At 42.2% G+C, this 14,439-nt stretch overlaps 1 protein-coding gene across 3 annotated transcripts in view; it reads left to right on the top strand.

Moving 5' to 3' along the window:
• The first annotated feature begins 6,125 nt into the window (after positions 1-6,125).
• cdk5rap3 (CDK5 regulatory subunit associated protein 3) overlaps positions 6,126-14,439 on the top strand; it is a 44,381-nt gene continuing 36,067 nt past the window's right edge. For 2 of the 3 annotated variants that reach the window (XM_069907083.1, XM_069907082.1), the window contains exons 1-3: positions 6,127-6,208; positions 12,486-12,531; positions 14,221-14,352. In XM_069907083.1, coding sequence (XP_069763184.1) covers positions 6,203-6,208; positions 12,486-12,531; positions 14,221-14,352 — 184 coding nt within the window. In that variant the 5' untranslated portion in view covers positions 6,127-6,202. Of the gene's footprint in view, positions 6,209-12,485; positions 12,532-14,220; positions 14,353-14,439 lie in introns of all 3 variants that reach the window. The other variant, XM_069907084.1, reaches the window with a different exon arrangement.

The raw sequence follows: 14,439 nt of genomic DNA, 5'->3' as shown, positions 1-14,439 counted from the left end.
TCGATGCAATCATGAAGCAGGCTCATGGAAAGCATTCTGACCAGCTGCGTCACCATCTGGTATGGAGGAGCCAATTCACAGGGCAGAAAAAGATTACAGAGAGTTATATCACCATATAACCACTTACAGCACAGAACAGGCCAGTTCGGCCCTACTAGCCCATGCCGTAGCAAATCCCCACCCTCCTAGTCCCACTGACCAGCACCCAGTCCATACCCCTCTAGTCCCCTCCTATCCATGTAACAATCCAGTCTTTCCTTAAATGTAACCAATGATCCCGCCTCGACCACGTCTGCCGGAAGCTCATTCCACATCCCCACCACCCTCTGCGTAAAGAAATTTCCCCTCATGTTCCCCTTAGAATTTTCCCCCTTCAATCTTAAACCATGTCCTCTCGTTTGAATCTCCCCCTTTCTTAATTGAAAAAGCCTATCCACATTTACTCTGTCTGTCCCTTTTAAAATCTTAAACACCTCTATCAAGTACCCTCTCAATCTTCTACGCTCCAGAGAAAAAAGCCCCAGTCTGCACAACCTTTCCCTGTAACTCAGACCCTGAAATCCTGTCAACATTCTCGTGAACCTTCTCTGCACTCTCTCTATTTTGTTTATATCTTTCCTATAATTTGGTGACCAAAACTGTACACAGTACTCCAAATTTGGCCTCACCAATGCCTTGTACAATTTCATCATAACCTCCCTACTCTTGAATTCAATACTCTGATTTATGAAGGCCAACATTCCAAATGCCTTCTTCACCACACCATCTACCTGAGTATCAGCCTTGAGGGTACTATTTACCATAACTCCTAAATCCCTTTGTTGCTCTGCACTCCTCAATTGTCTACCATTCAATGTATATGACCTATTTAAATTTGCCTTTCCAAAATGTAGCACCTCACATTTATCTGTATTAAATTCCATCAGCCATTTCTCAGCCCACACCTCCAGCCTTCCTAAATCACCTTTTAATCTACGGTAATCTACCTCACTGTCCACAACACCACCAATCTTTGTGTCATCTGCAAACTTGCTTATCCAATTCTCCACCCCTACATCCAGATCGTTAATATATATAACAAATAATAGTGGACCCAGGACCGAACCCTGAGGAACTCCACTAGTCACCGGCCTCCAATTGGACAAACAATTTTCTACCACTACTCTCTGACACCTCTCATCCAACCACTGCTGAATCCATTTCACTACCTCTTTATTTATACCTAATGCCTCCACCTTTTTTCCTAACCTCCTGTGGGGAACTTTGTCAAAAGCTTTACTAAAGTCCAAATAGACAACATCCACAGCTTTCCCTTCATCAACCTTTTTTGTAACCCCCTTGAAGAACTCAATCAGGTTTGTCAAGCATGATCTACCCCTGACAAAACCATGCTGATTACTCCCTATCAATCCCTGTACCTCCAAAAATGTGTAAATAGCATCCCTCAGAACACTTTCCATCAACTTGCCCACCACAGACGTCAGACTTACAGGCCTATAATTCCCAGGTTTGCATTTGGACCCTTTCTTAAACAGAGGAACCACATGCGCCACCCTCCAATCCTTTGGCACCACCCCCGTGGCCAGTGACATCCTAAATATCTCTGTTAATGGCCCCACTAACTGTCCACTAGCCTCCCTGAGTGTCCTAGGGAATATTTTGTCCGGTCTGGGAGATTTATCCACCTTTATCTTTTTTAACACAGCCATCACTACCTCCTCGGTTATCCTTATATGCTTCATGACCTCCCCACTATTTTTCTTTACTTCAACTGGTTCAACATTTTTTTTCCCTAGTGAATACCGAAGCAAAGAAATCATTCAAAATTTTCCCCATTTCCTCAGACTTCTCACATTGCCTACCCTCGCTATCTACAAGGGGTCCAATTTTATCTCTCACTAATCTTTTACTTTTAATGTACTTATAGAAACCCTTTGGATTTATTTTTACTCCGTCTGTGCCCTCTTCATGCCTTTTTTTGGCCTTTCTAATTTCTTTCTTAAGATTCCTTCTACACTCCTTGTAGTCCTCCTTCAACTTCTCAGCTCCCTGCTCTTTATACCTCTTCTACACCTCCCTTTTTCTCCTAACCAAATTTCCAATATTCCTCGAAAACCAAGCCTCCCTATGACTTCCAGCCTTTCCTTTGATCCATGCTGGGACATAACTACTCTGTACCCTCAAAATTTCTTTTTTGAATATCCTCCATTTTTCATTAACATCCTTACTTGAAAATATCCTGTCCCACTCAATACTCCCCAAATCCCTTCTTATTCCTTTGAAATTTGCTCTTTTCCAATCCAGAACCTCAACTTTAGGCCTCTCCTTGCTCTTCCCTAAAACTACCCTAAAACTGACAGAATTATGATCACTCGACCCAATTGGTTCTCCAACATTAATGTCCGCTACCTGACCTAGCTCGTTCCCTAACAGGAGATCCAGTATTACACCGTCCCGAGTCGGTTCTTCTACTAACTGATTTAGAAAACAATCCTGAACACATTTAACGAACTCCAGCCCATCCAGCCCTCTAACCGTATGGGTATCCCAATCAATGTGTGGGAAGTTAAAATCTCCCATGATCACTACCTTATGATTTTCACACATATACGTTATCTCCCTACAAATTTGTTCCTCTAATTTTCTTGGCCCATTTGGTGGTCTGTAATACACCCCTATTAGCACCCTCTTGCCTCCTCCACCCCTCAATTCCACCCAAACAGCCTCACTGGTTGATCCCTCCACACCATCCTGCCACCTCACGGCAGTAATGTCCTCCTTAACAAGCAGAGCAACTCCTCCTCCTTTTTTACCCCCTGATCTATCGCATCTAAAACAAAAGTATCCTGAAATATTAAGTTGCCAGTCCTGCCCCTCCTGTAGCCAGGTCTCACTAATTGCCACAATATCGTGACCCCAAGTATCTATCCATGCTCTCAGCTCATCTACCTTGTTCATTATGCTTCTTGCATTAAAATATATGCATCTCAGAGAGAATGACCCTCATATATATTCTCTTTTTTACCTTCTACCCTAATCTCCATCCTACCTTTGTTATCTTTTTTATTCCTATCTAGGTGGCCATACTCCTTGGACACTGCTCTCACACTCTGTTCCCCACCCCCCTGCCAAACTAGTTGTGAACTTGGCCAGTCCCATCCACTCCATCGAGGACATCTACAAGAGGCAATGTTTTAAGAAAGCAGCCTCTATCCTCAAGAACCTTCACCATCCAGGCTATACCCTCTTCACACTGCTACCATCAGGAAGGAGATACAGGAGTCTGAAGTCAAACACCAAGTGACACAAAAGCAGCTCCTTTCCCTCTGCCATCGGATTTCTGAATGGTTAATAAACCACAGACACGACCTCACTCTCTCTTCTTTTTGCTCTAACTCCATAATGTTTGGGACCAAGACAAATTTTTTTCTTTATTTACCCCTGTGGTCCATAGTTTTAAATTTGTAATCAAACAATTCACATGTAATTAAAGTGCACATTCCAGATTTTATTCAAGGTTATTTGTCCACATTTTGGTTTGACCATGCAGAAATTACAGCATTTTTTATACATAATCCTCTCATTTCAAGGCATCATAATGTTTAGGACATTTGGCTTCACAGGTGTTTGTAAGAACTCAGGTAGATTTAATTGCTTCATTGATGCAGGTATAAGGGAGCGAGGCTTGTTTCAAGCTTTTGATCACCTTTGGATTCTGTAATAGCCTTTTTACAGCATGAGGGAACAGAATTGTGCCAAAGGAAGTCAAATAAGCCATTATGAGGCTGAAAAACAAGAACAAAACAGGAAGAGGCATCACCAAAACCTTAGGATTACCAAAATCAACTGTTTGGAACTTGGTTAAGAAGGAAGAGTGTACGGGTGAGCTCAGTGTTCGCAAAGGGACTGGTATTCCAAGGAAGACCTCCACTGCTGTCGACAGAAGAATTTTCATAATGAAGAAAATCCCCAAATGTCTGTCCGACAGATCAGAACCACACTTCAGAAGGCAGGTGTAGTTGTGTCAATGACTACTGTCTGCAGAGGCTATACTGCAAGATGCCAACCATTAGTTAGCCATAGAAAGGATGGCCAGAATACAGTTTGCTAAAAATTATTTAAAAGAACCTGCAGAATCCTGGAAAAAGGTCTTGTGGCAGATGAGACCAAGTTTAACCTGTATTAGGGTAATGGCAAGAGCAAAGTGTGGAGCCATAAAGGAACTATCCAAAATCCAAAGCATACCAGATTTGCCATGGTTTGCATTTTGCATTAGGATGCCATAGATGCTTTGAGGTTAGTAAATGATTGCATAATGTGGTATATGGGTGGGAAAAAAGGTTTGAGAGCCACTGGTCTAGAACAAGAGAGCACAAGTTCAGTGAGAGGGTGGTAAATCTGTGGAATTTGTTGCGACAGTCGCTTGTGGAAGCCATCTTTGGGTGTATTTAAGGCAAAGGTTGATAGGCTTTTGATTATCCGGGGCATCAAAGGTTGTGGGAAGAAGTCTGGAAAGTGGGGCTGAGTGGGAAAATGAATCAGCTCATGATTGAATGGTGGGGCAGACTCGATGGGCTGAATAGCCTATTTCTGCTCCTATGCTTTTAACAGGCCTGGCCAGTCCAAACCAGTAGGGTCAGGGACATGGAGCAGCATCATTATTGATCAGTGCATTCAGTCCTTATGGTAAGACATGGTCAGAATTAACATGTACCTAAGTAAACACCTGGGACCCACTGCAATTCACCTACCTTCACAATTGTTCCACAGCAGATGCAATATCACTGGCTCTCTACTCAGCCCTGGATCACCTAGACAACAGCAACATGTATACCAGGCTACTTTTCATCAAGGCTACTTTTCATCAACTGCAGCTCAGGTTTCAACACCATGAAACCTGGGCTTCAATACCTCCCTCTACAACTGGATCCTTGTCTGCTTCATCAGAAGACCATAGTCAGTATGAATTGGAAACAACATCTCATCCTCACTGACAATCAACACAGGTGTACCTCAAGGATGTGTGCCTAGCCCACTGCTCTACTCTCTGAACACTCATGACAGTGTGGCTACACATAATTCAAACGTCATCCAGAAATTTGCTAATACCACTGTGGTCAGCAGAATCCCAGATGGCAACGATGACGTATACAGGAGTGAGATAAATCAGCTGGATGAGTGGTGTACAACAACAACCTTGCACTCAACATGAGCAAAACTAAGGAATTGATTGCGAACTTCAAGAAGGGGAAACCAAGAGGACCCAAACCAGCCCTTAGTCAGCAGTGGAAAGAGTAAAGAGCTTCAAATTCCTGGATATCTATATCCCTGAAGATCCTGGGCTGCCATGTCAAAGCCTCCATGAAGAAGGCTTTACAGTAGCTCGACTTCATGAGGAGTTGAGAAGGTTTGGTATGTCATTCTTGCAAGGAGAACATTCTGACTGGTTGCATCACTATCTGGTAGGGAGATACCAAATCACAGAACTTGAAAAGGCTACAGAGTTGTGAACTCAGCTAGCACCATCATGGGCATCAGTCTTTACTCCATCGAGGACATCTACAAGAGGTGATGACTCACGAAAACAACCTCCATCATCAAGGACCCCCACCACTACCATCAGGAAGAAGGTACAGGAGTCTGAAGAAGAGCTTCTTCCCCTGTCATCAGATTTCTAAATGCATAATGGAACACTTTCTTTTGCTTTATTTATTTTTGTTTTAAAATGTAATTTATAGCTATTTCTGTACCTGTAATGCTGCCGCAAAACAACGAATTTCATGTTAATGACAATAAAGTTTGATTCTTATGTGGGCTTCATTACCCAGACCCTGCAAACAACGAACCACTTTGGGAAGCTCAGGGCAACTCAGCAACTTCCTCCTAAATTGGTGGCGACCTAAAAACTCCCACCAACGGCCTTGCGATCTGAAGGTTAATCCGGAGTTGTTATCTTTTATCTGATTGGTCAGTGTTAGATAACCCGCCCAATAGGGTGAATCCTTCTCTCGCGGGTTTAGTTATCCCTTCTGAGGGACCATCAGTCAAAGCGCTGAATTCATTGGTTAAAAGGAGACGTCGCTCTGGATCGCTGATTGGCTATTGCATTTCTGTTCTTTGATTGGGTGTTGCCGCTGTAGAAAGGACACGTGTGCAGAGAGGTGTTTCCAACCTCCCCTCCCCCCGAAAGGTCCACGGCGCCATGGAGGTGAGTCGAGGGGTGCGCCGATCCCGACCTGAGCGCCTGCTTCCCCTTCCGTGCCCCGACACCGGCCGGCCTTCTCCGCGTGGCGGCTCCCACCGGCTCTTCTCAGGCGGGTCACCCCGCAGTATTCGGCGTACCTGGCTGAGGCTTAACGCAGGTTGGGGGTGGGCATAACCTTTAACTTCTGGTACCCAACCATTTCAATACCCCCCACCTCTCAACATCGCACACAGACATGCCCATCCTCGGCCTCGACTGTTCACAGGGTGAGACCAAATATAAAGCTTTCAACCCAAACACAATTTTCCTTATTTTAGGACCCCCCCCCCCCACCCCACCTCTGATTTGACTGTTTCCATCTCATCTTTACCTACTTTTCTCTCTAACTTTGCTCTCAAGCCAAGTTTATTGTTATTTAATTCTACATGTACAATCGAATGAACCAGCGTCCTCTGGTTCTCATTTCAAAACATGCAGACATACATCACACGTATACACATGTGGCCTTCTCTACATTGGAGAGACTGGATATGGACTGGAAGATTGCTTTGCTGAGCACCTTTTGCTCTGTCCCCATCAGTGTCGGGGATCTTCCAGTGGCCAACCACTTCAATTGAGTGCTCCACTCTTGTGCTGACGTGTCTGCCTATGGCTTCGTGCACTGTCCCACCAGGACCACCTGTAAATTGGAGGAGCAACAGTTAATTTTCTGGATGGCATTAATGTTAACTTCTCTGGTTTCTGTTAGCCTATTCCCTGTTCTCCCTCCCTTCCCATTCCCACTCTCTTTCCTCCAGCTCTCCACCCCTTGCCTCTCCATTTACAGAGCCATCCTGCCCTCCCCCTGTTTGCTGGTGTGCCCTCCCTCCCATTACCTCCTGCCTCTGGTACTGTGCTGATACTACACACCATTCTGTTCAGGTGCCTGTCTACATTTTTTTTCATAACTTGAAGGCTCAAGTCTGAAATGTTGGTTATTTATCTTTACTACATAAAGTACAGTTTGACCTGCTGAGTTTCTCCAGCATTGTTTTTAATACACATACAGGACAAATATTCATGGAAACAAATATTGTTTCATGCATATGAAATTCTCAGATGGTTAGTATGAAAACTCTCTCCTCCTCCTTCAGTGGTCCCTCCTTCTTCCTATCTCCATTCTTTCCTACTGTCTATCCAATACCCTCTCCCCTCTTCAGAACCAGATTTATTGTCATGAACATGTCAAGAAATTTGTTATTTTATGGCAGTGTCATAGTGTAAATATTGCTATAAAGTTGCATTTCAAAAATAAATAAATAGTGCAAGAAAATAGGATAAAGTGAGGTAGTGTCTGTGGTTCATTGTCCATTCAGAAATCTGATGACAGAGGGGAAGAAGCTGTCCTTGTGCTGCTGGGTGCTTGTCTTCAGGCTCCTGTACCTTTTCCCCAATGGTAGCAGAGTGAAGATGGCATGGCCTGGTTGGTGAAGGTCCTTGAGGTTAGAGGCTGCTTTCTTAAGACACTGTCTCTTGTAGTTGTCCTTGATGGAGTGGTACCTGTGATGTTTTTTGTCAAGTTAATAGCTAGAGATTTTTCTTGTCCTTTGCATTGTACCAGATAGTGATGCGACCAGATAGAATGCTCTCCATGGTACACCTGTAGAAATTTCTGAGTCTTTGATGATATACCAAATCTCCTCATGCTCCTATTGAAGTTTTGCCGCTGGCAACTCTTCTTTCTATATTAGTCTTGTTTAAGACTGGAAATGTTGATTGACCATTGTGATGGAATATAGATATATTTTTGGGAGATTAATTGGGGCAGGGCTTGTTAGTGTAGGTCTCATACAAACACTTTAAAACCAATCCTATTTAAAATACTGGAGCTCTGCTCTCAGAGCATTTGCAAAAGCTTTGGAGAGTGCCCAAGAGACTTCACTAATGGATTGTTGTTTACAAAATGGCAACAGATGGAAAGAGCTTGTCGGAGCCTCATTCTGTCTGCAGGGGAACACTGTTCTAAGAGGGTGATGTGAGTTTGCTTTTTTTCTCTGTGTGTGTGTGAGAGAGAGAGATCAGTTCTACAGTTTTACAGTTAGCAGCAGCAACTGGAACTGGATCAGGACAAGCTGGCAAGTTTGTGGAAAACACCATTTGGAAGATGGGCTGCGAGTGCTTAGTTCAGCCTGGTCAAAGCCCTTGTGGTTCATGCAAGAGGAGAGGACTGGCTGTCTAATGTTTCACTCAAAATAAGAGAAACAGAAAAGGTACTCTGTGGTGACCTGAAAGAAAGAGGTTATCTGGAGAACCCTGAGGGGGCAAGTTTTGTCAGCAAGACACTGAATTGGCTGATTAAAAATAAATCAGTTGTAGATGTCTTGGAACAACAAATCTCTCTCTGAAAACCGACAAGAGCCTTCCTGAGTGGTAACCATTTACCTTTCAAGCACCAAAGCCTGGTGAACTTCATAAATATTAAATTCTGTGCACAGTATAAGAATTGCCTGCAACCAATGAATTTGGAGGAATGAGAAGTGAGATTGGACTGTGAATCAAATAACTTTTCTGAACTTGCACACACATTACATACACATGCGCTTAGAATTAGAAGGTGGTTAGGTTAGTTAAGTCAATAGTGATAAGTTAAAGCGTGATTCTATTTTCATGTTTAAAGATAATTAAAAGCAACTTTTGTTTAAGTAACCATTTTTCTTGGTGAATATCTATTGCTGCTGGGTTTTGGGGTCCTCTGGGCTCGTAACACCATTTCTACCCATGGATGCTCTGTTGCCTGCTGAGTTCATTGTGTGCTCAAGAAATTCCTCCTCTCTGCCTTCAGTGGGCAACCCTTCATTCTGAAACTGTCCCCTGTGTTCCACATACTGAGGAATGTCCTGTGTTCACTCTCTCAATTCCCCTCAGAATCCCTCTTTCTAAACTCCAATCAGTGTCTGCCAATCTGTTCAAACTTCTTTTGCATGTCAACCCTTCATGGCAGTGAACCTTCTTTACAAAACCGCCATTGAAAGTATTTATAAAAAAAAAACATTTAAACATACAGTACTGTAACAGGCCAACTACACCCCATTAACCTACACACCCAGTATGTTTTTGAAGGGTAGGAGAAAACCAGATCTCTCAGAGAAAACCCACGCAGACACGGGGAGAATGTACAAACTCCTTACAGATAGCGCAGGATTCGAACCCAGGTCCAGTCCTGATTGCTGCTGTTGTAAAGATGTTGCACTAAACACTATGACAACCATGTCGCCCCATTCTGTTTGTTGTTACCTCAAACAACCTTAGAGAAACGTGAAAACTGCAGATGCTTGAATCTTGACTAAGAAAGAGGAACTGGAGAGACTCAGCAGGTCAGGCCCCTTTATCAAGAGTCCTGACCATTTCTATTTATGAATGCTGCCTGAGTCTCCCGCTCCTTTTTTGAACCTGTATATGTCAGTATATAAGACTGTTTTTGAACCTTAAAAATGTAACCCCAAAACCAGGGTTGTCTCATATGCCAAGTATAAAATCCAAACCTTAATATTCTGTGGTTTAGAGTGTCCCCCATCACGACGGAGAACAGCATAAAACACTTACATAACTCCTACAGTCCTACCATTAAATATATTTCTCCTGATACTTTTAGGAAGCTGTGTTGATATTATATTAAAACAATAAAAATATTATAAACCTGTCTAACTTACCTTAAAATAATAACTCAGTAAATGAAGCTAACAGTTGCCATTTGCCACAGCTGATGAACAGTAAACAATCAGCCAAGGTCCCAGGGTGCATTCTGTTTACACTGCCTCGTCATGCCAATCGTAATCAACCTCACAGTGACCAGGGTTTCATGGAAAGGCTCAAGTTTTCACTCCTTTATCCTGAACAGCAGCATAAACTGCCAGAGTTGGGGTAGTCATATACAGCGAGTATAGTTCAAATCCTACCTTTGAAGTGGAAATTCCAGGGTTGTCTTGTATACCCAGTCACCTGGGTAAATTTTATGATTTTCTAAAAGTCCTGCCATTATAATCTCAACAATGGATTCCCATTTCCCAAAGACCAATGCTAATATAATTGTCCTGGTTTTCTCAATTCTTGAATAGTGCTGTTACATTTTAAATTTTCCAATATTCTTGGACTGCTTCAGAATCCAGAGAACCTTGTCAGAATCCACCATTTCTACAGCTACTTCCCTTAACGAGCGAGGACACAGGCCACCAGGGACTTTGGCTTTTAGCCCCTGGTACTTCTCCTCTGGTGTTGGAGGTTGTGTTTAATTTGTTGCTCTTAACAGCCCTTGATCACTTACTAATAATGGTTTATTTTTTAGTGTGCTCTACCGTGATGACCGACCCTAAATAATTATTCAGAATCTGCCATTTCTCTATTTCCCACTCTTAGTTCTCCAATCTCATGCTCTAAGGCATTTACTTTAGGAATTCCCTTTGGCCAAAATTGTCCTTTTCAACCAAGTTGCCTACTGAAGCGAGTCCAATTTGACTTCATTTGGCCCATATCCCTTTAACCACTCCTATCCACATACATTCTAATTGTACCCGCCTCTACCACTTCCTCTCAGCTCGTTCCAGAAGCCCACCACTCTGTGTGAAAAACGTGCCCCTACCCTTGGAAAAAGTGTCACCATTTACTTTAGAAAAGTAAAAACACAACGCTGGAGAAACTCAGCAGGTCAAACAGTGCACTTTATGTAGCAAAGATGAAGATGCAGAACCAACATTTCAGGCTTGGGGCCTTCAAGGTATGAGCAAAATGTGGGCAGACGCTCGATCCTTAGGCACCTGCCTACATTTTGCTCCTTTGATGAAGGGCTCATCTAAAACATTGGTTATGTATCTTTGCTATATAAAGTACACTGTTTGACCTGCTGAGTTAATCCAGCATTGTGTTTTTACTTCACAGTGTCTGCAGACTTTCGTATTTTACTCTTCTCACCATTTACTTTATCTGCATCCCTCATAATTTGATGTACTCCAAAGTCAGCCCTTGCCCCACTATACTCCAGTGAAAATATCCCAGGCTGTTCAGTCTCCCCTCGCAAGTCAAACCCTACATTCCCAGTTAACATCTTTGTAAAGGCTTCCTCTCATCTTTTCAACTATCCATCCTATAGCTTAGCAGCCTGAAATGCACATCATACTCCAAGTATGGTCTCACCAATGACTTGTGCAGTTGTAACATGACGTCTCAACTTGTGTATTTCGTGAACTAACTAATAAAGGCCAGCACGCTGAACACCTTCACCAATTTGTCCACTTGTGTTTCCACGGGACTGTGTTCCTGTACCCCTAGGTGATTCTGTTCTACAACACTCTCCTTGGCCCTGCCATTTACTGTCCACATCCTACCCTGGTTTGACTTAACAATATACAACACCTGTTCCACTATTATGTAATTGGAGAAACTCACAGTTGAGTTTTCTATTGTATTCTTGTTTCCTCTTGTACTCTGACTTCATTATAATATTTTAATCATCTTTTCCTGATTTATAAAAAAAATTCCCAACTCTGACCTAACACTGATTTTTGCAGCATGGTTTGCCATTTATTTCAGTTTGATGCCATCCTTAACCACCTCATGGAAAGTACATCTTTCTCCTTGAGCCTTTCTTTCTCACTGGAATATACCTTTGCTGAGATTTTAAAAATGTTCCCTTGAGTGTCTGCTGCAAATGATTTGACATTTAACTTTGTAAATTATTTTAGCTGGCTGTGACCTCTGCTCATTGTAATTGTCTTTATTTAGGTTTAGGATTGTAATTTCAGACCTAAATTTCTCACCCACAAACTGAATTTCTAATTCTGCCAGGCTATGTTGATTATTTTCTGTGATATTCATTACTATGAAATCATTAATCTTGTCTGTGCCAGACATAAAATATCCTGCTCTTTGGTTAGTTGTTCAACATGTTGCTCTGAGAAACCATCCTGAATATGCCCTCCAAACTCATCCTCAAGACTACCTTCCCCAATTTAACGTGCTCAATTGGAGTCCTTTCATCAGAACCCAGTGAATTGAGGAGATTAATTCTGTTTGTGTCCACAAATGCTGTCTACCTTACTGAGCATTTCCAGTATTTTGTTTCCAATCTGTGGCCTTCAATTTCCTCTCCCAGCATCTCCAGTGTGCATCTGTTCTCTGAGTCTGAAAACCAATTTTGAAAACCTTTGTGGTCTATTTCTCCCTCAGTTGTTCCTCTTTCACTTTCCGTTTTGGAAGCATTGCTGTTGCAATAGTTTTGAGATTAATCTGGTCTTTATTTTCCTTGCAGGAACAAAGAAAATTGCCAATAGACATACAGACCAGCAAGCTCTTGGGTAAATCTTTATACTGGTGTATTATCAATAAAAATGTTGGTTTGCATTGTTGAATATGAGCACAGGAGTTTATTCGGTCCATTGTGTCTTTGACATAACTACCATAAACTCCCTGACCTTTCCCCTTGTCTTGGCAAACTCTTCCTTTTCATGGATTTAATCACCTTTTTAAACGTTATTATCAAATCTCCATCCACTGTTATTTAAATCCAGATAATAAAGATTCACATCACAAAACATTTCCTTTGTGTTCTCCCTGGTAACTTAACACCTTATGACCAAGCCTCCATGGAGCCCATAAACTCAGAAAATATTTAGTATTTTAGACAACTGAGGCTGTGATTTCACCCCTCTCCAGAAGTTGCTGACCTCTATATTCTCTCCAGAAAAGTCCTGCAATTTCACAGCCAAGAGATAAGGTGGAGAATTTTGTTTTTGCAGTTTTACTCACCTTCACACAGATGAATGTCAGGAAAACCATTCATTTTCTTTTTTAAGTATTGTTTTACATCTTGCCTAACTGTTTAAGTTTATCCCAGTGTACCAAATGCAAGGGAGCAGCCCAGTGGAGATCCACCTGTGGGAAGTGGAACAGTTGCCACTCAACCTTGGTCATTTCTGATGTTATATTAGAGATGTAAAGGAAGGAGGACCTTTGAGGGAAATTGTTAGAGGCCTGAAATGTTTTTAAAAAAATTATTGGAGACTTCTTACTAAACTATGGAAAATTCAGATGATATCTATTATATCTTTGCAATTAAGAGAACATCCATTGATGGCTGTGATGTATTTTTGAAGTGACTGTTTGATGCACCATCAATTACTTCAAAAGACCAGGTTATATCAGAACTTGTAGGCTTTATTAACAACAGAATGGATGTCCGTTCATACTGGTCGACTGTCCTGGACTGAGGAGGGAGTTGTGGCACAGTTGCCTTTATTCAGGGGTCTATGGGAGGAGCCACAGGCACAGTCACCATGGGGCTTGTCTAGGCAAACTATAACAAGTACCAACATATATACAGTGGTTTACCACAATGCTATAATTAAGAGGGAAAAAAAGGACAATCTGCCTTCAGAAAATTCTCAGACACCATTCTGATCCTGGTCAGGTCATCTATACTTTTGTAACATTGGATGCAAAATAAAATACTGAACCCGTACTTCAGAGAGAATTCACCTGCCCTTTTACACTATAAAAGGTTAAGGTTCCATTTTTGTCATGTAATACTACATTTAGAATGTAGCATACATGAAATTCTTTTATTTTTGTCTACTGTAAGGCAGACAGAGAGTTTCCACTTTGTCTAGTGCCCCTCACAAAAACCCACAGCACCTGGTGTTCCTAGGCACTCTCCTCTCCAAGTACTGACCAGTCCTGAGCCTGCTTAGCTTCCAATTTCAGGCTATTAGGCAAAGTGGGTATCCTTGTGTCCACTTGAAGCAGCTTTCACTTTCACTATGTTTTACTTCAGTTTAAGTGAAAGGTATCACCTCCAACAGTACAACGTCCCTGAATACAACACTGGGAGTGCAAGACTGAATTATGCAGTGGGGAGATTCTTGTCAATAATCACTGTGTAACACATGGGTGGGTGGGTTTGAAAGCCAAATTGAAATGTTTCTTTTTACCCATTTCCTGAATATTCAAGGTGATGTGAGAATCACAGGAATATTTTCTTTCTGCAGATTGGCTGGTGGATCGAAGGCACTGCAAACTGAAGTGGCAAAACTCTGTGCTGACGATCCGGGAGAAAATAAACAATGCAATCCAGGATATGCCAGAGAATGAGGAGATCAAACAGCTCCTGTCAGGATCATGTCAGTACATTTCCACTTTCTCATCCCTCCAGCCTGTGGTGTAAACTAACTCCATGGTTAACATCTTCAATGGCCCGAAAACAATAG

The sequence above is a fragment of the Narcine bancroftii genome, chromosome 12 (assembly GCF_036971445.1).
Source record: "Narcine bancroftii isolate sNarBan1 chromosome 12, sNarBan1.hap1, whole genome shotgun sequence".
NCBI lineage: Eukaryota > Metazoa > Chordata > Chondrichthyes > Torpediniformes > Narcinidae > Narcine > Narcine bancroftii.
Note: the sequence above shows the minus strand (reverse complement) of the source record. Positions and strands in the feature narration are given on the sequence as shown.